The 21587-nt window shown below is 44.8% G+C and overlaps 1 protein-coding gene across 3 annotated transcripts in view; it reads left to right on the forward strand.

Annotated features, from left to right (window-relative positions):
* The window catches only part of ME3 (malic enzyme 3), a 184034-nt gene extending 166712 nt beyond the window's left edge, over window positions 1–17322 (forward strand). For all 3 annotated transcript variants that reach the window (XM_042959698.1, XM_042959699.1, XM_042959700.1), the window contains 7 exons: window positions 8485–8582; window positions 8853–8966; window positions 10835–10940; window positions 11547–11689; window positions 12258–12431; window positions 15642–15740; window positions 17088–17322. In XM_042959698.1, coding sequence (XP_042815632.1) covers window positions 8485–8582; window positions 8853–8966; window positions 10835–10940; window positions 11547–11689; window positions 12258–12431; window positions 15642–15740; window positions 17088–17249 — 896 coding nt within the window. In that variant the 3' untranslated portion in view covers window positions 17250–17322. The remainder of the gene's footprint in view (window positions 1–8484; window positions 8583–8852; window positions 8967–10834; window positions 10941–11546; window positions 11690–12257; window positions 12432–15641; window positions 15741–17087) is intronic.
* Window positions 17323–21587: the final 4265 nt, after the last annotated feature.

The following is a 21587-nucleotide window of genomic DNA, read 5'->3' on the forward strand; positions in this document are numbered from 1 at the left end:
CACATATACCCTATTCTTCCAACCCATTGAACTCCTCAGGGTTCTATGAATTTTCTGCCAACTCTGTGATTTTGAATGTGCTGATCCCTTTGCCTAGAATTCTCTTCTGCTCTTGGCTGACTTCTGTGTGGCCTTAAAGTCTCAGGCTTCACCTCCTCCAAGGTACCACACCTAGGGCCAAGCTTATCCCACTGGTGTCTGGCTGATCCCACCTTTCTCCAGAGCTCAGGCGTCACCCACTTTGCAGAACGCTTCTAAGTTCCCCAGAGCTAAGTTTGTCATGATACCAAAGGGGCAGATGGGAAGGAGTGGCCAAGCTCTGAAGACTTTGTCCAGCTGATCTGTCCTGTTTACCAGACACCAGGAGTTATTTCCGGCTCTTGGGGGTCTGCTGCCCTCTTTCCTACACCACAGCCACACACATGGAACAGTACTTCCTGGCCTTTCTGTTCTCTTTCCCTCACAGTGAGGCCTCCCCTGGCCTTTTCAACCTTCTCTCTCCACAGCCTTCCTTTTCATGAAGCCCTGTGTTCTGTGCCTGCTCTTCACTTACAGGGCCGTCTCTAGCCCTGAGATTCCCATGGGTCTCTTACATCTGATCCTGGCTCCTCTGTGACCTCCCATTAGCCTGCTGCATCAGGTAAAAGCCCAGGGAAGCAAAAAGCTGGTAATTACTCTTTCTGGTTCCTCCCAGAGTGTGTCTGAATAGATCTAACCCATCTTCTGCATGGGCCAGGAACTGCCTTCTAGAGGGTCCAGCAGTTTCAGAAAATTCTCCTCATGACACAGAAATAGGACTGAAGTTGTTTAGAAGGCCTTTGCTTGGTATCATTAAGGGAACTTGAATTTTTCTGAACATATAAGCTGTTAACTACCTACAGACAGACTGTTCTATTTATCCTTATATCTGCAAGGCCAGGTGCAGTGAAGGCCCAGAAACAGGCCCCCAGACACACTAATGAACAAGTGAGTGACGGTAGCCAGCTGCTTTGGGAAGGTAATTATGCAGATCCTGGAAGCAGGCCTGGCCTTGCAGTGGACAAAACCCAGTCCCCCAGGGCCCTAGGCCTCCAAAGCCACTTTGAGCAGACCCTGACCAAGTCTAACTCCCTGCCCTTCTCCCTGTCTGGGACAGCAGTCTCACCTCACCTACAAAATGGCTAATTCTTTCCCTTTTCTCCAGTAATCTGTTGTTCACCATGGAAGTTCCCTATCACTTCGTCAAATGTGACTATTAAAAACAGAATAGAAATTACATTTTCAGCTCATCCTTTTGTGCATTTCCTGAATGGACAACCTCTGATCCTCAGTTTGCAGGAAGTGTAATTATGGAAGCTCCCTCTAAAGAGGAAAACTTGTTTTTCTTTCATTGTGAATGGGAAACAGCCAGTCACACTTTAGGTGTTCCGTGGCATTTATGGGCACAAGCCATGTTCAACAACATCTCTGCACCCCTGGGTTTCTTCAGGTGGTTACCTTCAGAAAGCTAAACAGCTTCCTTCCTCTCCACTTTTAATTCCCTAACACGTTACCCAAGAGCTGCCCCAAATGAAAGTTAATGATGGAGATAACTGTATTTGGCCAACTTTATAATATGGGGCTCAAGAACTGCTGTTCTTCCTCTTGAGTTCCGGTCTATAATCAGGGTAACTTGCCACTTCACAGGGTAACTTGCCTCAGAGGAAGGTTCCAGAAAGGAGAGCATGAAGAAGTAGCCAGCGAGGTAGCCGATGAGTGTGGGGCTCCAGGAGCCAAGTGCAGAAGGAGTTTCCCAAGGGAAAATAAGCAGTAGTATCCAGTGCTGCTGAGAGGTCAAGGAAGAAGTGACTAAGGACTGACAACTGAATGCGGCAAGGTGGTGGCACAGGTGACCTTGTCAAGAGGTGGGGACAGTTGCTTGACTTGACTGGGTTTCAGGGAGACTGAGAAAAAAAGGAAACAGAGGCAATAAGTATACACAGCTCTTCCAAATAAGAACTAGGGTAGGACTATAGAGAGTCAAGAGGAAGCCTTTTTAAAGATGGGAGCTTGATGACATGTTTGTGTGCTGATGGCAGTGATCTGGTAGAGGAGAAATTGATGCAGAAAAAAGGAGAGAAAATTACAAAGGAGAGCAGGCAAAAATAATGGGACCTGACACACACCTGAGGGTGGCTTTAGCTAGGAGCAGGGACAGTTCATTAGTGGTAACGGGAGGAAACACAAAGCAAATGGATATGGAAGAAAAGGGTTTACAGACTTGGTGGTAAGAGGATTCAGAAGTTCTCTTCTGACTGTTGCTGTTCCCTTTGAACCTCACTTTCCACTTCTGAGATGGGGAGAAAACAGAGCTCATAGTACTTGTTTGGTAGTTATTTTGTGAAGATTAAATGAGCAAATGCAGGTAAGCACATACATAGCACAGAGTCAAGGTCACAGTGAGAGGGATCAATAAATGTCAGTTGCCTTTCTCTCCTCTCATCGAAATGTTCCCTTCTTTCCTATCAGATTTCCCATTGTTTTGTGTTCTCCACCCCTGCCAGAGCCATTGACATCCACTGCCTAATTCACTTCTTTCTACCTCCACCACCCCTCAGTTCTCCCTCAAGGAGAGCTCATAATGCCCCACCTGCTGCCTACAAGTCCAGACTCAGGAGAGGCTGGCTGAGCTTCATGGGCCACAAAGGGGTGGAAGCAGCACTGCAGGTATCCCTGCTCTGCTTCCAACTGATTGACTGAAAGGGGTCCCAGTTTCCTCACCTGTGTGCTTGGGGTAGGTCATGCTCTCCAGTCCTCATCCAGCACTGGATTTCTGCAGGTAAGCCCAGATATTCAGCTTGCAGGTTCTAACCACAATAGATCCCTGGCATCGGAGAAGGTAAAGAGCCATCAAGCACGGTGTCTTCTCTGATGGAATATCTTTGGCGCCATCTGGTGGCACATGTTTTGCACATCTCCTTGCCGGAGGCAGATGTCCCAAAATAGAATCAGATGAGCAGAAGACTCCCTCTCTATCCAGTGGAAGGAAACTAGTACTTCAGCTAGAGAAGTCGTCTAGTTCAGTGCATCGCAGACTTAAATGGCCATATAAGTCATCTGAAGACCTTTTGAAATACAGGCTCTGACTCAGTAGAACTAAAATGAAAACAGCTCTTGGGGGCCAGAGAGTAGGATGGGTGGAGTTGTTTCCAGAAAGAGAAATGGGGACTAGCTGACACAATAAGTGGACTTCAAGAAAATAAGAGACCAAGGTATTTAGGAATTTAGAGGAGCACCATACCATGCAATTCTCACTACCTATGTAAATGATTTCAGTAATTAAATTGCTTTTTGATGCTTTCTTGGCTATCAGTTTGGTGTTCCTTTTGGATGCAGTACAGTGCTGAGCCTGGCCATGACATAGCCCAGCTTTATTCAGGTTAGATAAAAAGTAGATCTGGGAAAAGAAGGAGAGGTTCAGGATGCCTGGCTGGGAAAAGCAGAGGATATCTGGCAGAGGAGATCATTTGAGCTGAGTCTTAAGGAAGAAATAACAACCCAGAAGGTTCTAAGCTGGTAAACAGCATGGGCAAAACATAGAAGTGTAAAAAGACGTGACCAGTCAGGGAATGATCAGTAGTGCGCCTGGGACACAGAGTATGTGGGGAGGCATGAAGCTGCAAAGGTAGGTTGATGCCAACAGTATACTTAACTATAACTATGCTTCATAAATAACTGAATGCAATTAACCCTAAAGAGTGACCTCTAACTGCTGATTATGTTACAGTTATTTGTGCCCAAGCCTTGGTGAACAGGGAGTCCCTGGGGGCAGGGACCGTGTTTGATTCATCTTTTGTAGTGCCTAGCATGGTGCCTGTCACCTGGTAAGCCTCAGTACATGCACAATGAGCTCTTGGGGACCCTCCAAAGGATGTTAGGAAAGCCCCCAGTAGTCCTCAGCCCTGGCTGTAGGACCCTGTTACACTTTAGCAGTCCCCCCCCACCCAGGCCATTCCTGTGTGCAGGCTGGAGCCTGTACCCCACCTTCTTGTTCCTACCTCAGGTCCTACCTTCTGAGGTCCACAACGATGAATGTGCACTTGTTAGGCTCCAACTGTTTGCTGTGCCCCCTGTCTTTGCCCAATACATGGCCTCTAAGCCAGACACAAATCCAACCCACATTCTGGGATAAGGCCCTTCCCCAGAGCTACCAAAGTACTAATCCCTTAGAAAACTGGAAAGAGAAAACAGGAAATTCACTCATATTCCCACCCTGCAACCTTTAGTATATTGTTGTTCCTTCCAGATTCTGTGTTTTTCGTTACACAGAACAACCTTTTAAGTTTCTCTTCCTTCCAACTAACTCAGTGAAACGCAGTTTAGTGGTTAAGAGTATAAGACCTAGGGGCACCTAGGTGTCTCAGTAGGTTAAGCATCCAACTCTTGATTTTGGCTCAGGTCATGATCTCACATTCATGAGTTTGAGCCCCATGTCAGGCTTATGTGCTGACAGTGTGGAGCCTACTTAGGATTCTCTCTCTGCCCCTCCTCTGCTCTTTTTCTCTCTCAAAATGAATAAAATAAACTTTAAAAAAAAAAAAAAAAAAAGCACAAGGCCTAGAGCCTGCTGGTTCCCTGGGTTCAAATCCTCACTTTGTTATATGATCTTGGACAAGTCAGAAAACTACTCTATATTTCATTTTCCTGGGCTGTAAAATGAGGATGATAGTAGTTAGGATTAAACAAATAAATGTCTTTACAGTTAGACATCTAAAGCACTTAGAACAATTATCTGATGTTAGTTACTCACTTAATAGCCTCTTCTGTGTTGCCACATCATCTTCATAATAATTTTTAATGGCTGCAATATATTCTGAGTGTCCACACTCTTAATAGTTACTCCTTTGTTAGATGTTTAAGTTATTTCCAGTCGTTCTGTATTAAAAATAACACTGTCATAAAGATCCTAGGACATGCGTTTTGGATTTTTCCATACATAGATTACCAGAAGTAGAAGTATGAGGGTAAAGGGCACAAGCATTTTATGCCTTTGGTCTATATTGGGAAATTGTTTTCCAAAAAAAGCTCAAAGCATTGTAAAATACAATTTATGCTGGAATTTTTTACTTTTCACTACTCCCTCACCAGCCTTGGACATCAGTTTCTTTGATTTGTGCAACTTTAACATTCCACAGATAGTCCCACTGTAACTTTCTTTTCTTTGACTATCATGGAGGATTCCCATTCCCCATGTGATTACTGTGTTGTGAACTCTCTGTCAGTAAGGGTCTACACCAGTTGCTTTAAGAGAGAAAATACAAAGAATTGCTGATTATGTATTTAAAAATGTATTATGTATTATTATGTATTTAAAATCAACCTACTGAGGGGCGCCTGGGTGGCTCAGTCGGTTGAGCGTCCGACTTCGGCTCAGGTCACAGTCTCACAGTTCGTGGGTTTGAGCCCCACATCAGGCTCTGTGCTGACCGCTTGCTCAGAGCCTGGAGCCTGCTTCAGATTCTGTGTCTCCTTCTCTCTCTGCCCCTCCCCCGCTCACGCTTTGTCTCACTCTGTTTCTTAAAAATAAATAAATGTAAAAAAATTTTTTTTAAAAATAAAAAAAAAAAATCAACCTACTGATCATGTATTTAAAAATGAAAAGCATTAAGGACCTACTCCTCAGGGAACAAAGGGAAGACCAGGTGGCAGCCGGCTAGCATTGTTGTCTCTGAGGGGTGCATTAGGAGTCTGCTTCTGCAACTAATGGACAGACTGCAAACTGGATTCATCCACTGCTTCAGGAACAATCTATTGCTGTGGAAGGGGAAAACCAAGGCTGTGGGGTTTCCAGATTTAGCAAGGTCAAAATGCAGCATGCCTACTTAAATTTGAATTTCAGATAAATAATGAATTTTGATAATAATGAATAATTTTTTAGAATACTTATGCTAATATTGGATGGGAATGCTTACATTAAAAAAAAGTTATTTGTTGTTTATCAAAAATCTAAATTTAAGTATCCTACATTTTATCCGGGCAATCTCACAAGGCGGGGATGATGCTGCAAAAAGCGTTCTTCCTTCCCCCTAACCCAGCCTTTCAGTCACCCTCTGGTGCCCCTCACTGGCAGAGCCCAGCATAAAGCCAGTTGACAAAGCTGGCAAAGCTGGTCTGCAGACAAAGCAGAGTAAAGAGTGGGTTTGAAACTAAGAAACAGTTATACCCAGTAATTGGCACAGTCGATCCTTGTAGCTACTCAGCATCCGTAGGGTGCTGCATGGCTGCTGTATTCCTTGTTTCTGTAACCAGTCGTGAGGCCATAATTGATGTTTATACATTTCTCCCTCAACATCCCATTCCATGCTTTCTTGTCCTCAGACAGGACTTCAGCTGGCCAGGGTTCTTTAGTGGGATGACCCAAACCTTTTATATCTGAATGGTGTGAATACTAAGTGGTCCTGCCCCTGTTTTGTTGCAGTAGTATTCACTAATATCTACTGTTGAGCCTGGAAGTACTAAGACACACCCCAGAGGATCCCCTGGGCTCAGATCTAGTCCTCCCTATCCTCAGTTTCCCCTCAGTTATCAGGATGAATAACCACACCCTCTCTTTCTTTGCCCATTGGTTTCATGGCAAAAAATAAAATAAAATAAATAAGAAAGAAAAAAGTACCAAATGGCCAGGTGGCACTCTCACCCCTCAATTTGGTAGAACCATGCTGTGAACTCTAATACAGGCATTTGTTTCTTGGGAACCAAATACCTCCAATCCAGAGAGCACAAAATGGAAGAATGTGTACAAGTGAGTTATCAGGTGAAATGGTGAAAGGAGCCACTTCCACTTCAACCCTTTGCTTTCCAGACCCAAATATTCTGGCCATGGAAGAAAGAACACAGTGTAGCATGTGCTAAGTCAAATTGCATCCTGTAAAATAGAATTTCACCATCTTCATAGGGTGTTACCTTGACTAAGTCTTAAGTAGACCATTCTACTGATCTATTAGGCCAGCTGCTCCTAGGTGGTAGAGTACATGTTAAGACCACTGAATTCCATGGGCATAAGCCTATTGGTGCATTTCTATTACTGTGAAATGAATTCCTGATCAGAAGCCTTTTGTCTGGAATATATCAATGGTGAATAGGCTATCCACAGATTCCAAACATCCACAGATTATGGCACTGGTAGAGTATTACATGTAGGGAAAGCAAATCTATAGCCAAAATATATTTTTAGTCCATTGAGGATAAATGTCTTTCTTGTCTATAATGGAAAGAGTCCAAAGTAACCATTCCACTGCCAGATAGATGTTCTTCCCAGGGAATGGTGTCATACCAGGAGCTTAATGTTGGCATCTGCCATTGACAGGTTAGTCATTCAGCAGTAGCAGGTCAACCTTGATGAGAGGAAGTCCATGCATAGCCTCTGTCCTTGCCACCATGGCTACTTGGTACATAAACTCATTGAGCAAACCCTAACTGGCAGAAGAAGGACACTGACTAACATATACATGACATGCCATTTTGTCCACCTGGTAGAGAGAACCTATTTCATTATGCCCTTTGCTCAATTTTCATGTGTGGCACAACTTTGTTCACACTCTATACCTTTCCCAAGATGTCCATCCACACACCCCTATCCTAGGCTTCCTCATCACCAACCTTACTGTTTATTTTATTCTAAGTCCCTGACCATCAGCTAAACCATTAGCAACTGCCAATGAATCAATATAGGTCTAGCCATCTCTTGGACCAAAATGGACAACCAAATTTATAACTTGAAGTCATGTGCATTAGGAATATTTTCCTCACTGTTACCCTTTAGGACTACTTTTCATTGGGGCTGTGAAGCTGCAACATAAATTTCTCATTGATTCCAGCATATCATTAAGAATGATCTGTAAACCAAGCCCAAGCTTTTTTCTCCTTGATCATATGAGGCCCTAGGTGTGCACTGAAGGAGAGGACGTCATGCAGCAGAAGTAGGTGTCAAATGAGTCTGAGCCACCTGCTCATGCAACTTATTTGTACCTTTCAGATGGGCTCAAGCCATTTGATGATGTTATGCTACTGGGCACACCCAGCCTTAGGACTTCGTTGATAAGATAGCTCAGATCACATAGTCACTTAATGGCTCATGGCTACTTTGTAGTTTCATTTTTAATTTGTTTTTTTTTAATCCATTTATACTGTCAACAAATTATTCTATGAGGTTCATGCTTCTTTTTGGCCTCTGTTATGTTTGTCCTTGTCATTTCATTTATGAATGATGGTGGTAGCAATACCTGACTATCTGATCTTCTCTCCCAGAGTCTAGTAACAATCCAGGAGCTCTTTCTCAAAAGGACATTTTTCTACAAAAGAGGACATATCTTTGCTCCAAACCTGCATGCTTACAGGCTTCTCTAAGGGCTAAGGAAAGTTGCTTCTTTGGCTACACATTCTAGGTGTGGGAAACTCTGCCAAGGGTCTTCTCTTAGGGGTTGGGAGCCAATGACCAGAGATTGATCTCAGTGCCCTCTGTTACAGGCACAGCCTCTGTCGCTGTAGCGGGGATCCTGGCTGCTCTGCGAATCACCAAGAACAAGCTCTCCAATCATGTGTTTGTTTTCCAAGGCGCAGGTGAGGTAGGTGACATCAGGAGAATAAGGATGGGTGGAGAAGCATGAAGAAAGGGAGATGTTCAGGGGTGCTGAGAAGAGGAAGCAACACAGGTATATTGTGATAATTGCAGCTGCCTGGACACCAACATTTGGGTGTCTCAAGGACTTAACCAAGCCTCCTAGGAGTGGGGGGAAAGGTATGGAGAAGAGAGAATCTTGGTAAAGCATCTGGTAAATGGTGAGCAGCCATTTGCCTTGTATCTGAACATCTACCGTATGGATGTTCCCTCCCAGGCAGCCATGGGCATTGCCCACCTCCTTGTCATGGCTCTAGAGAAAGAAGGTGTACCCAAGGCAGAGGCCACAAGGAAGATCTGGATGGTGGACTCCAAGGGACTCATTGTCAAGGTACTGTCAGTCTGGAAACCTAGAGGCTTCTTGACACCTACAGCTATCGGAACTGGACTATAAGAGGTCTCCAAGGGGCAAAGTACTCAAACAAAATAGAAGGCAAACAGGAGGACAAGGTTCTAATCTCCAAAGCAAGAAACACACCCCAAAGTAGCTCTTCCAAAAGCTCTCAATATGTGAGCAAGTTTGTATATGTATGTCTCTTCCAGCTTTATCTCCCACCACTTCTTGCCTTGCACTAACCTCCAGCCACAGTAAATCATAGTTTTCCAGAAGTAACATGCTGTCTCTCCCACATCCTTGCATATTTTGTTCCTCTGCTTGAAATGCCCTTCTCTTTTTCCACATACCCACTCTCAACCATTAACCCCATCTGTTTCCTCCTTGTCTTCTGTTACCTCCTCCAAGTTGCTTTCCCTGAACATCTAGGTATCAATTCATTTCCTACATTTATGCTCATATAGCCTCCATACATTGCACTTGCCACACTGTAGGGCAGCTGCTCTTTTAATTGTCTCTCTAGCCCCTAATCTATATAGTCTTTATACCAATGCCTGGCATGTAATGAGTACATAATTATGTTTGAGGTGTGGGCCAAAGAATGAATGAGAGAGAAACAGTCCAGCTTCTGACTGGAATGTGGTGAGGGACACAATTGGATGGCCTCCTCCTTTAGGACTTCACTGAGCTCTCCATGTTTTAATGCCCCAAATTTCACTAACATAGAATATCAGTGAAAGATTTTTTAAAAAGATGACAGATGGGGCACCTGGGTGGCTCAGTTGGTTGAGCATCCAACTTGATTTCGGCTCAGCTCATGATCCCAGAGTAGTGGGATAGAGCCCCACATCAGGCTCTGCACTGAGTGTGGAGCCTGCTTAAGATTATCTCTTGCTCTTCCTCTGCCCCACTCCCCTACTAACAGTGTCTCTCTCTTAAAAATTAAAAAAAAATAATAAGATGACGGAGATAGGATGAGGGGAAGCCATGGGGCTATCAACCAAGAACAGTAGAGACCTTCAAGAAGAAACTGACCTTCCCTTGTCTCATATAGAGCCCAATTACCACTAGAAGGAATTCGTCCTCTCACCCCAGGTCATTCCAGAGCATAGTGCAGGCACAGGTAAAAGCTGCCAGAGATTGCCACACTTCCCTCTTGCCACCTTCCAGCATTATTTTGTTCATCCCATGGAGCTCACCTCTACTCAAATATCCCTCAAAGCTGGTGTCTTCACTCTGATTCTCAGGAGGCCAGCTGACCCAAAGGAGTCATCAGAAACCTTTGTGCTATTTACCATACTGTCACCCACTGATTGCTATTTGAACAAATGGAAGGAATCCTGAGCTTGTTGGGAACAGCCAACCTTGGCAAGCCTTCTCTGGAACTTAGCTTATTATTGTTCCTGGGGAGGTTAATGGCCCTTGTAAAATACATTCACATTAGCTCCCTGACCTTGGCGGGAGCACAGGCCCCCCATCACTCAACAGCCCCTGTGAGTGCTGGACACCTTGGGGCCAAGGGTCCTGGTCAGTCTCAGACATTTCACGAGAGCCTTGCTGTCCTGGCCCCAGAGCCATGACCCTAGCAGCACAAAGAAAGGTTTTATGGATTCTCCACATGTGGCTTGGATTAAAGAAACCTCACACACCACCCCACATGGTAACACAAACACACATTAAAATCCTCAGGTTCCACCTTAGGTTTTACCAGGAGATCTGCTCAAGAGGATAAGCCACCAGGCTTCTGATAGCTCAGACCAAAGCACAGGGCTCTACAGGGAATGCTCTCGGGATCTCCAGATGCATCCATGTCCTGCCCGGCAGTTCTCAATGCCAAGCCACATTGTGTTTTCCTTTCCCTGCAGGGGAGGAGCCACCTGAACCATGAGAAGGAGATGTTTGCCCAGGACCATCCTGAAGTGAACTCCCTGGAGGAGGTGGTGAGGCTGGTAAAGCCCACAGCTATCATAGGTAGGAGGAGGCAGGAGACCCACTGTTCAGCCCAGCTAACCCTCTTGACTTGCAGGTGGAAACTGAGGCTCAGCAAGGAGGCCTAAGTGATCAATAGAAACACAGCTCTCTCCCCTATCCCATGTCTGCTTCAGTGCCACAATCTTTTATTGAGTGACTACTGTACAAAAATCATAGAACCAAGGCACCAAGTTGGGGCTTAGTGATGCAGAATTATCCAGTGCAGTGGAAAAGCACAGGGCTGGTCTGGGAGCAAATGAGTGCTGCTCCCCTAAAGAGGGGACCCTGGCACCTCTTCCTGGCCTGGGAGAGCAGCCCACTCTAAAGGACAATGCCCAGGAATGCCTTCACAGGTACATCTTAACCAGGCAGGGACCTGAAGTGGACAAGTGTTCCCTTAGGGATTAACTGGAGGTCTTACCCAGCTTGAGCAAGAAGACCCTTTTCTCTTTGGCTCCCTTCATTCCTATGGCAGACGCTATCTCCAAGACTCCTAAGTCTTTCATGTTGCACCTGGCTCCCTACCACCACCACTACCACCAGGAGAGGAATGGGTTGTTTATAAAGAGTAGGCATCCCTACTACCCCCCCCCCTTTTCCCTGTAGGTGTTGCTGCCATCGCAGGAGCCTTCACGGAGCAGATTCTGAGGGACATGGCCTCCTTCCACGAGCGCCCTATCATCTTTGCCCTGAGCAACCCCACCAGCAAGGCCGAGTGCACGGCTGAGAAGTGCTACCGGGTCACTGAGGTCAGCGGGGAATCCTTCCTTCCCCAGGCTGAGAGGACACAGTAACAATAATTATGAGTAACCCTGTGAGGGTGAAAAAAAATCCCCACATCACTGATGAGCAAAATGAGGTTCAGAAGGATGAAATAACTTGCCCAAGGTCACCGAGCTAATAAGGAGTAGAGCTGGCCCTCAAACCCAGGTCTGGCTCCAAAACCCAGGCTCTTACCATCCTGTTATACTGCTCAAGGTTCCTCTAGTAATGTAGAGTTTTGACCAGAACCTGAGGCATTTGTAGACTCTAGGTCACTTGCACACCTGTCATGTCCTGGGATAGCCCTGTCGGGAGGTGACAGGTTAAAAACCTTCACCTTTCAGTGATTTCTTGGCTGTCAGGTAACTCAGTGGGAGCTAAGCTTTCTGGTCAAATGAACAAGTGTGCTCTCAGCACCTGTAATGTGCTCAGCACAACGCTGAGCCTGTGGGAGAGGATGAAGACGGGCTCAACATCTGGGAAAAATAACTAGGCCACCATTACTGCCTGAAACCAGTCTCCAGGTTCCATCTCTGGTTTTCTTCCTGCCTCCAGGGCCGAGGGATCTTTGCCAGTGGAAGTCCCTTTAAGAGCGTGACTCTGGAAGATGGCAGGACCTTCATTCCTGGGCAAGGAAACAATGCCTATGTGTTCCCTGGAGTGGCTCTGGGAGTCATTGCTGGGGGGATCCGGCACATCCCAGATGAGATCTTCCTCCTGACGGCAGAGGTATCGCTGTCCCTCCTCCCTTGCATGCTCCCAACAGGGCCTGTAATCTATACCAGGTCCTACACTGGGCTCCCAAAGAATCCTTCTCTCATCTCTTCTACCCATCTGCCCCTCACCCTAGCAGTGGATCCTCAAAATGCTTGAACCTCAAGCTTCTCTCAACATCACCTTGAGGCTTAAACTTCTCTCAAACACGCAATTTTTAAGGGGGAATAAGGAATAGTCAATGGGAGGAGGCATTGGCAGGAAGCACTGGTAGTGAGGGGACATACCTCAATCTGCTCCTTGCCTCACAGCACTGCCATATACTTGCCTAGAACAGAGAAGATGCCACCAAAACCATCTGAAACTAGGCTCATGGACCATGACAGGTATTGGATTCTTCCATACACTGATCTTGACCATGTTACTAGGGTAACTTGTTGCAGAATAAGCCCCATTAGGGGCTTATTAAGGGATAGGTTGCAAGTCTGGATCTGAGTTCTTGGATATTAAGCACAGATATGGGTGTGCTCCTGCTCCAGGTTTCTAACTAGGAACTCTCCCAAAATGATTCTTTACTGGACATGATGAAAGCAATGAAAGAATATATTAAGAATGACAGCACACATTCCTAATAATGGCGATTAGTAATAACAGCTATAGTGGCTTACATTTACCAAATGTTTACTAATGCCAGGCACTTCACAATTATCCTCACTCTGAGGAAACCAAGGCATAGAAATGTCTGTTTTGGGAGGTTAAACTAATTAAAACCCTAAACAAATACTCAATCTATTTATCCCCACTGAGCACCAAAGGTTCTGCTGTGATTTCTGACATGTTTGCATTTCCCCATCACCATGGCACTGATGAGAGCCCCGAACCCAGCAAGACATGGGAATGGCTTCCATGCAGCCCTATCTAGCTCCACTTCTATGGGCCCCACAAGGAACTGTCTCATGCTCTAGGTTCCTTCTTACTACATCCTGGTCTTTGAGCACTGGCTCCACAAGGACATGCAAGTAGTATAGACCTGCAAGCACAATAGCCCCCAAGCCATATGCACACTAGCTGTGGCTTCAGGACATGGCTGTCTGACCATCTTGTGTGAGTATTCTGGTATTTCTTCTTGTTGCTTTGTCATTGGTGGTGGTGTGCCATGGCCGTGGGTAGAGCTATTTGAAACCCCCATGGGATGGAAGAGTCACTTCCTGCTTGGAGTTAGCATGAAAGCAGATCCCCCTGTTGTGCAGAAACGTGATTGCTAGAGCCTTCCTATGTTACCCCAAGAGACATCTGCACGCCCACCTCCTAGTGCTGTGGGACCATTCAGCTCCATCATTTCATGAACAGTGTCCATCAATTACACAGGAACCTCTCCTCAATGCATGTATTAGTCTCTTGCTACAAGCAGGACAAAATCACTCCCTTCTAGGAGCTGACAGTCTGGCCTTCAAAGGACTGGCAAGTTCTATTTCTGAAAGGGGTGCTTTTAAGTTAAGACAATTGAAGTTGAATCTGGTTTCCGTATGGAAAAAAAAAAACTAATATAACTTTTAGGAGATTTACATATTTCACCTTGACCACTCTGTAAAATAAACATAGTGATTATCCCTATGTGATACTCAAGGGAAGTGAGGCACAGAGCGTCTAAGTTATCTGCACAAGGTCACTGGGCTTGTGAGCAATAGCACCAGGATGGTCCCAGCTGATTTACCCCAAGCTGCAGCAGAGCGTTACCAGTGCCCAGTGTCTTAGAAGTGACCATGCCTCACTCTACAGGATACCTTTTCCAGATGCAGATCTAGCCATGGAAATCCTGCTTCCCTCTGATCCCATCTTCTATACCTCCACCAAGAAAATCCTTCAAAACCCAGAACAGTCCATCTCTCTCACTTCAGACATTCGAATGGCTCCTCAGTGCTTAAAGAATAAAGCCCAAACTCCTTCACATGGCTTCTATATAAGATGTATCATCACTGAGCCCTCCTTCCTTCTCAAGCCTTTAGCCTCCCCCCTACCATCAACCTAGTCAAGGTTCTATTTAGAGTCAAGAACTCACGCTCTCCCCTCCCTGCCTCTCTCCAAGAAATTGCATGTGCTATTGCCTATCCCTTTTTGGGTAATTCATACTTTGTCCTTCAGGTCTTAGCTTATGTTTCTTCTCCTGGTAAGCTTTTCTGAAGATGGCAGACTAGGCCCTGCCTTCCTCTATGCCTCTATGCCCCTTCTCCTTGCACTCACTTCTATGTTAAAATTGTTGTACCTGTTTGTTAATTGTCCACTGACTCCAGACTACAGGAGGAAAAGGGCTTCTCCACCATGGATCCTCAGCAACTAGCACAGAGCCTGGCATCTCACAGAGCTCAGTTAATGTTTGACTCAATGAATGGAAAAGAGACATAGGATGAAAATGAGGCAGAAGAGGAGGAGGCCCTCTTTCCTAATGTCAGCCAAACTCTGAGGCAAGACCAACTCCTTTGGCTCATCCATTCTTGGACATAGTTCTCAGAGAGCACCATGGCTTCTCCCAAATTTAAATCTGACACAAGAAGATTGAGTGGGAGTGGATTCAGAGCCAGCACATAACAGAGGCTGTTCTGCAAGGCTGGCTGAGCACCAGTGCCTGAGGCTGAAGGATGAGGCTTGAGGGGAGAGTTGGGCCTCAGAGACAGACTCTGTGGGAGGTGCTGTTCCCAGGATGATGTGTGTAGAATATTCGTTCAGATAAAGCCCAAGGCCCCTTGGTGGTGTCACTCAGAGGAGAAGCCTTTCCTCAGGGCTGGAGGAGAGCTCAAGGAGCTCTGAATACAGACAAGATGGCCTAGATGGGTACCCAGGATGTTACTAAGCATGTGGGAGAGGATGGAACTAGGGAAGTGAGAGTCTCAGGGATCTCTGTGCAATAGGCTGGACCAGCCAAGGGGATATCCCAGAGTCTGCTTTACAAGCCACAAGTTTATTCACCTTGGTCTTAGTGATTCTTCTTTAGAATTCAGGGTCTCATATTGCTTAAAGCTTCAGCCAGTCTCTCAGTACAGAAAGGATGTGTCCTTGCTTAAAAGCCCAAGCATTAAGCTCCCAGTGGGCCATGAGGTGGCAGAGACTACAGTGGGGAATGGCCATGGTTGGCCACCTGTGTGGGGTGAGGTAAGTCTCTGGGGTAATGGGTTGGGCTTGTTCTGGGAAGGCAGAAACTCAGCTTATTCCTCTTGGTTCTCTCCCCAGCAAATTGCCCAAGAGGTCTCTGAGCAGCATTTGTCCCAGGGGAGACTGTACCCACCACTCAGCACCATCCGAGATGTGTCTCTGAGAATCGCCATCAAAGTAAGGAGCATCCTGCCCCCAGAAATGTGGTTAGTGAGGCTCAACAGCCTCCTCTCTCTGCGAGTTTAGGAGAGCTAAGGGGATGGCAGCGATGGAGACATCCTGAGCTCCTTGGGCTGCACTGCAGGCAGCCCAAGGCTGGGTGAGAAACTCCTATCTGCAGCTTGAGCCCCACCCCCACCACCCACTCAGGCCAGTTCTGGGAAAGCTCCTGGATTTCCCCTCAAACACCAGGCAAAAAGGTCATTAAAGTCCATAGTCTTGTGGATCAAAATGTGGGTGGAATTTTTAAAAAATGAATCATAAGTGCCCATTTATACAGAAAGGTCAGTTTTTATAGTATCATGGAAAGAGTTCAGGCTGTTGGGTCCCAGCTCCACCAACTACTTCATTTTCCTGAGCCTCAGTTTCCCTCTTTTCCAAAGACGCCAGTAATTCCTTTCTCCCAGAGTTTGAAAAAGATTAAAGAGGACAAAGAAAAAGCTCCATACTCAGTGCCTTTCTTACCAGAGTAGATGCTCATTCCCCCCCTTTATCTCAGAATGACTGGGCCATGGGGTGATCAGGTTCATGGAATATTCCAAGGAAAAATGTCATCCTAGAGACCCTGCAGAGATGATGGGTTTTCGGGGAATCAGAACATGGTACAATAAAGACTGGCCCCAACATTGATAATTATTGATACAGATAATGATTGTATTAGAGTTTATTATACTGTCATTTTTATTAGTATATATATTTTACATTGTCCATAAGTTTTCAAAATAATTTCAGAAGACATATTGCACAAAAGCCTCTATTCCCCATGCATTGTCCATTGTAAAATCCAGAATCAGCCCTCGAGACCAACAGTTCAGCTGATAGTCCCAACTCTGCTCTGTCCATTTCCTTCCTTTGGGGGATATTTAGATTCATGCTCTTCTGAAGCAAAATCTAATATGCAGAGAACAATGTCCAGGCTGTTGTCCCAATTCAGCCCACATTTAGCAGGGGGTAGGGGAGAAATCAGGTGTCCAGTATTGGACACCACTCCAGAGAAAGGTCGCATTGCTCACACTTTACAGATGAGGAAACTGAGGCTCAGCAATGGTAATGTCACTGCTCAGCACCCACCAGCAGTTGGAAGCAGAGGCAGACATGAGTCTGAGGCCTCTTGATCCTGGCCTAGTGTTTATTTCTACCTAGGCAGAAAGCTCACCATCCCTCTGCTCCAGTGGCTTCAGGGACAACAGTTCATGGTTCTCCAGGGGGAATTCCCCTTCCACAGGCTCCCAAGCAACCTTCAGGCAACTTTTAGGCAGGTTCCTCCTCAGGTTCCAGTTCCTCAGCCACTATGTTTTTCCCTAGGTCCTCGACTTCGCGTACAAACACAACCTGGCCTCCTACTACCCAGAGCCCAAGGACAAGGAGGCTTTTGTAAGATCCCTGGTCTACACTCCAGATTATGACTCCTTTACACTGGACAGCTATACTTGGCCCAAGGAAGCCATGAATGTTCAAACAGTCTGATGCAGTTTCAGAGTCTGGTATGGGCTGGAACAACCCCAGCGTAACACTGACAATATAAATGGGTTCTAAAATGGCCATCTTTGTCACTGTGTTTTTCCTTTGAACTTGCTGGTGTGATGGGAGCTACCCAGGCACACAGTGAATGATAGCCTTGTTCCTGAAAGCCCTGAGAATTCCCTTTTCTGTAACCCTCTTCTGACTTCCTCCCCAAGAATTTCTTAATCCAATTGCCAACAATTAGCTAGGCCTTGTGGGAAAGCTAGACTCCTTTCTAGAACTCTGCGTTGACAGAGTTCAGAGTCTAGTGAAGTAGAACAGGTATGGACACAATTCATTTTGCCACAGGGGAGAAAGTGGTAAGTCCATGAAAGAAGTGCAGATAAAGGTCAAGCAAAGGTGCCCAGAGAAGGGAGGAGACACTTCCTCTGAGGACATTAGAGAAGGTTTCAGGGGGAAAAGTGTGCACACTGAGTCCCAGGAGTGAAGGACAGGTAGGGGTTGTGGGGAAATGAGGAAGGTAAGGGCAGCCACTGGCCAGAAAGCATGGTCCACCCATGAGGGAGTTCAATCCCTGTTGGAAGAATGTACACCCTTCAAGACTCAGATGGATATGAAGGCTGAGTAGCTGAAGGCAACTCACTAGTCAAAAATAGTCACTGACATGTGGGTTATTTAATGTTAGGATTCCTTTTTGGTTATTACTAAAAGGAAAACTATAAATAAATGTGGGTGTGGAGGGGTCAGCAAGCCAAGGAGTGAAGAGGAAGAGAGACAGTGAGGGAAAGAGAACCATGGAATTCTAGGGAAGACTTGATTTCATTTTCCTGGCTCTGGGATTCTCTGTCTCCCACCCTTTACTCTGAAGGAATTCAGCAAACAAGGCCAGTATTCTTATAAAATGTCTTCAGTATGTCCTGGGGGTTTCTTAGACAAGTTCAGCCATAGCTTTCACCTCCCTCATGTCCAGCAGAGGACACCTGGGATGGGGAGGTGGGGACAAGCCTACAGCTCCTGCAATCAAAAACCCTAATAAATTGCTAGGACCTATTGAGATGACAGCTTCCAACCACTAATTTTATTGTATAACACAGAAAACAGTAAACCATGCTTAGGGACCTACCACCACAAACCCCTGCTGCCAGCTCAGCCTCAGAAACCTCACTGCCCACCATGAGTACATTCTATGTAGCCACCTCCCAGTGACAGGACTGCTGGGTTCCTTGAGTAATTAGCTAAGACACCAATCACCTCTTGCCTAGGTCTTGTTCTTCCAAAATCTGCTTCCTTGGTGCTGGTGCTAAACCAAGCATATCTTGAGAAAACATCCCTGTTCTATAATCCCTGGGTTCACAGACAATGAGAAACTCTTCAGAAGAGGATTTGAAGTGAAGCAGGAATGTGAACACCAGGGAATATTTACACTGTCTTTTCTATATCCTGTACCCCAACTACATGTCCTTTATACTCAGTGTAATAGAAAAGAAAAATAGTAGAGAAAGGCAATGAAACAAAAACAGGGTCTTTGAAAAGATCAACTAAATTAATAAATTGTAGCTATACTGACCAAGAGATCAAGAAGATATAAATTCCATTCCCTTTGTTTCAACCACACTGAACAGATGGCACTAAACACATACACTTTCAGGCCTATGCTCTTACACATGTTTGGTCTCCATCTATAGAGTCCGTCCCTCCCATTCCCTTTATCAATTAAATCGAAGTTCACCCTAGCTTTCTGCCTGGAGGCATCATTCTTTCTTAGAGTTCAAATGCAATTGGCTCCTGAACTCTTCCTGGACAGAGTTAATAATTAAATTGGAAATCAACAACAGTAAAAAAAAAAAAAAAAAGAAAGAAAGAAAGAAAGAAAGAAAGAAATTTCTAACCATTTGGAAAGTAAACAATACATTTCTAAATAACCTGTGGCTCAAAGAAGAAATAGCAGGGTAAATTATATGTGTGCTGGATGAAAAAATATGTATTAATGAGTTGTAGCTAAAGCAGTGCTTGGAGGGAAATTTTATATCTCTAAATAAATGCCTATATCAGGAAAAAAAAGTCTCAAAGGAATAACATAAACTTCCTTTAGAAACAAGATAAGCAAACAAAATCCAAAGCAAGTTAAAATCAGAGCATAAATAAATATACCTATAACAAGTAAAGAATTTGAATTAGTAATTAAAAATCTTCCCACCCAAAAAAAACAAAAAAACTCTTCACACTAAGAAAAGCACAGGCCCAGATGCCTTCTTTGGTGAATTTTATCAAATATTTAAAGTAGAAATAACACCAATCCTTCACAAACTCTTTCAGAAAATAGAGGAGGGAGTATTTCTCAAATCATTCTATGATACTAGTATAACCCTGATATCAAAACTACAGACCAATATCCTTCACAAATATAGATGCAAAATCTTAAAATATTAGCAAACTAGAGAGAAGTGAAGATGACAGAGTAGTATGGGGACCCTGAGCTTGTCTAGTCCCTGAAACATAGCTAGATCAACACCAAACCATTTTGAACACCTAGGAAATTGATCTGAGGATTAATGCAACAAATCTGCCTAATTTGAACAAGAGATCTTGGCAGGTATTTGGTGTAGACAGGAGAATTGTGAGAGAGAAAAGCCATGGTGCTATGGAGCATAGGGAGCCGTTTTTGCTGAAACAGGACAGAGAAAGACGGAAAGAGTGTAGCACATCAGGATCGTGATAGTTGAAAGGGAAAAAGAGGGTTCTATACTGCCAGTTTTCTATAAACAGTGGAGCACAAAGTCTGAAGGTTTGGAGCTCAGTGTCTGGCAGTGCTCCAGTGAGGAAGCAGGGTCAATCTCCAGGAGCGGGCAGCATATTCTGAGGGTTCCATGTGCAGTTCCCTGCTTGGAATGCATTTGGTAGAGGTAATATGGCTTCTCCACGGGCAAAAGTACCAGCTAACTCCAGAGAGCTGCCACATTTACTGATATAGGAACAAAGACACTAACAGCAGAAATATCTGGCACTGGCTGTGTCTTGCAACTTACCATAAACTCAGCCATTGTGTCTGCACAGTTGCACAAACATTTGCTGGGACAAGTTGGTACCTGGCCATTGCTTGGTGAGAAAATCCCCTAGAGGATCAATGCAGGTCTGAGCCCCATGGGTCTCTGAAGTGTGAGGGTGTGAAGAACAGCCCCATCAGAGATAAAACTCTAGAGGGAGGTGCTGCCTGGCAGGCAAGCAGCTTGGACACAGACAGGGTAAAGGCAGGGAGTGGACAGAAGCCTGAGACAAAGGAGGGGTACTTGACGGTATGTCTGTGAGAGTGTGAAATTCCTGCTCTGGAGACTAGAGAGGGGGGTGAAGCCATTTTCACCTCTAGCCCACCCGCACTGATCAATCACAGTGAGCTAAGCAGTGCCACCAAGTGGAGAATGGAGCCATTATACCAAGGCCCACCCACCCGCGCCCTCCAGGCACATCCACCAAAAGACCAGCACAAATCCCTCCCTCCCGCTTCGTCTACAGATCATAGTGTGCTGCAGTGTCATTTCTAGGGGAAACTGGATCTAGCTTCATTTGAGTTTCATTTTGCTTGCTTGTTCATTTCTTTGTTTCTTTGCTTCTATTTTTATGTTGGCTTTTTTTCTTTTCTTTTACTTTCTTGGATACAGAAAGCAAGTCTTTTATTCTACTTTATTTTCTTCATTTTATTCTATTTTTTAAAATTTTAATTTCTAATTTTTTATCTTTCTCTTTTTTCTCTTTTCTACCAAGCTTCTCTTAAGCAGACTGAAACACACCTAGGATCTTGCTTCCTTTATTTGATTTTTTTCATTTTAATTTATTTTATTAATTTTTTTTCTCCCTCCAAAATGACAAGATGGGGGAATTCACCCCAAAACAAAGTATAGGAAGGAATCACAGCCAGGGAATTAATCAACACAGATATAAAAGTTGTCTGAACTAGAATTTAAAACCATGATTATAAGAATACTAGATGGAGTTGAAAAAATCATAGAAGACACCAGAGAATCCCTTTCTGCAAAGATAAAAAAACTAAAATCTAATCAGACTGAAATTAAAAATACTATAACCAAGATGCAATCTCAAATGGTTGCCATGACAACAAGGATGAATGAAGCAGAGTAACAGATCAGTGATACAGAAGATAAAATTATGGAAAATAAGCTGGGGAAAAAAGAGGAAACAAAGGCAAAAGATCATGATATAAGACTTAGAGAACTCAGCAACTTATCAAAGAGGAATAGCATTTGTATCATAAGAGTCCCAGAAGATGGAAAGAAAAAGGGGCAGATGGTTTATGTGAGCAAACTGTAGCTAAAAACTTATCTGGGG

This window comes from Panthera tigris, chromosome D1 (genome assembly GCF_018350195.1).
Source record: "Panthera tigris isolate Pti1 chromosome D1, P.tigris_Pti1_mat1.1, whole genome shotgun sequence".
In the NCBI taxonomy this organism is placed as follows: domain Eukaryota; kingdom Metazoa; phylum Chordata; class Mammalia; order Carnivora; family Felidae; genus Panthera; species Panthera tigris.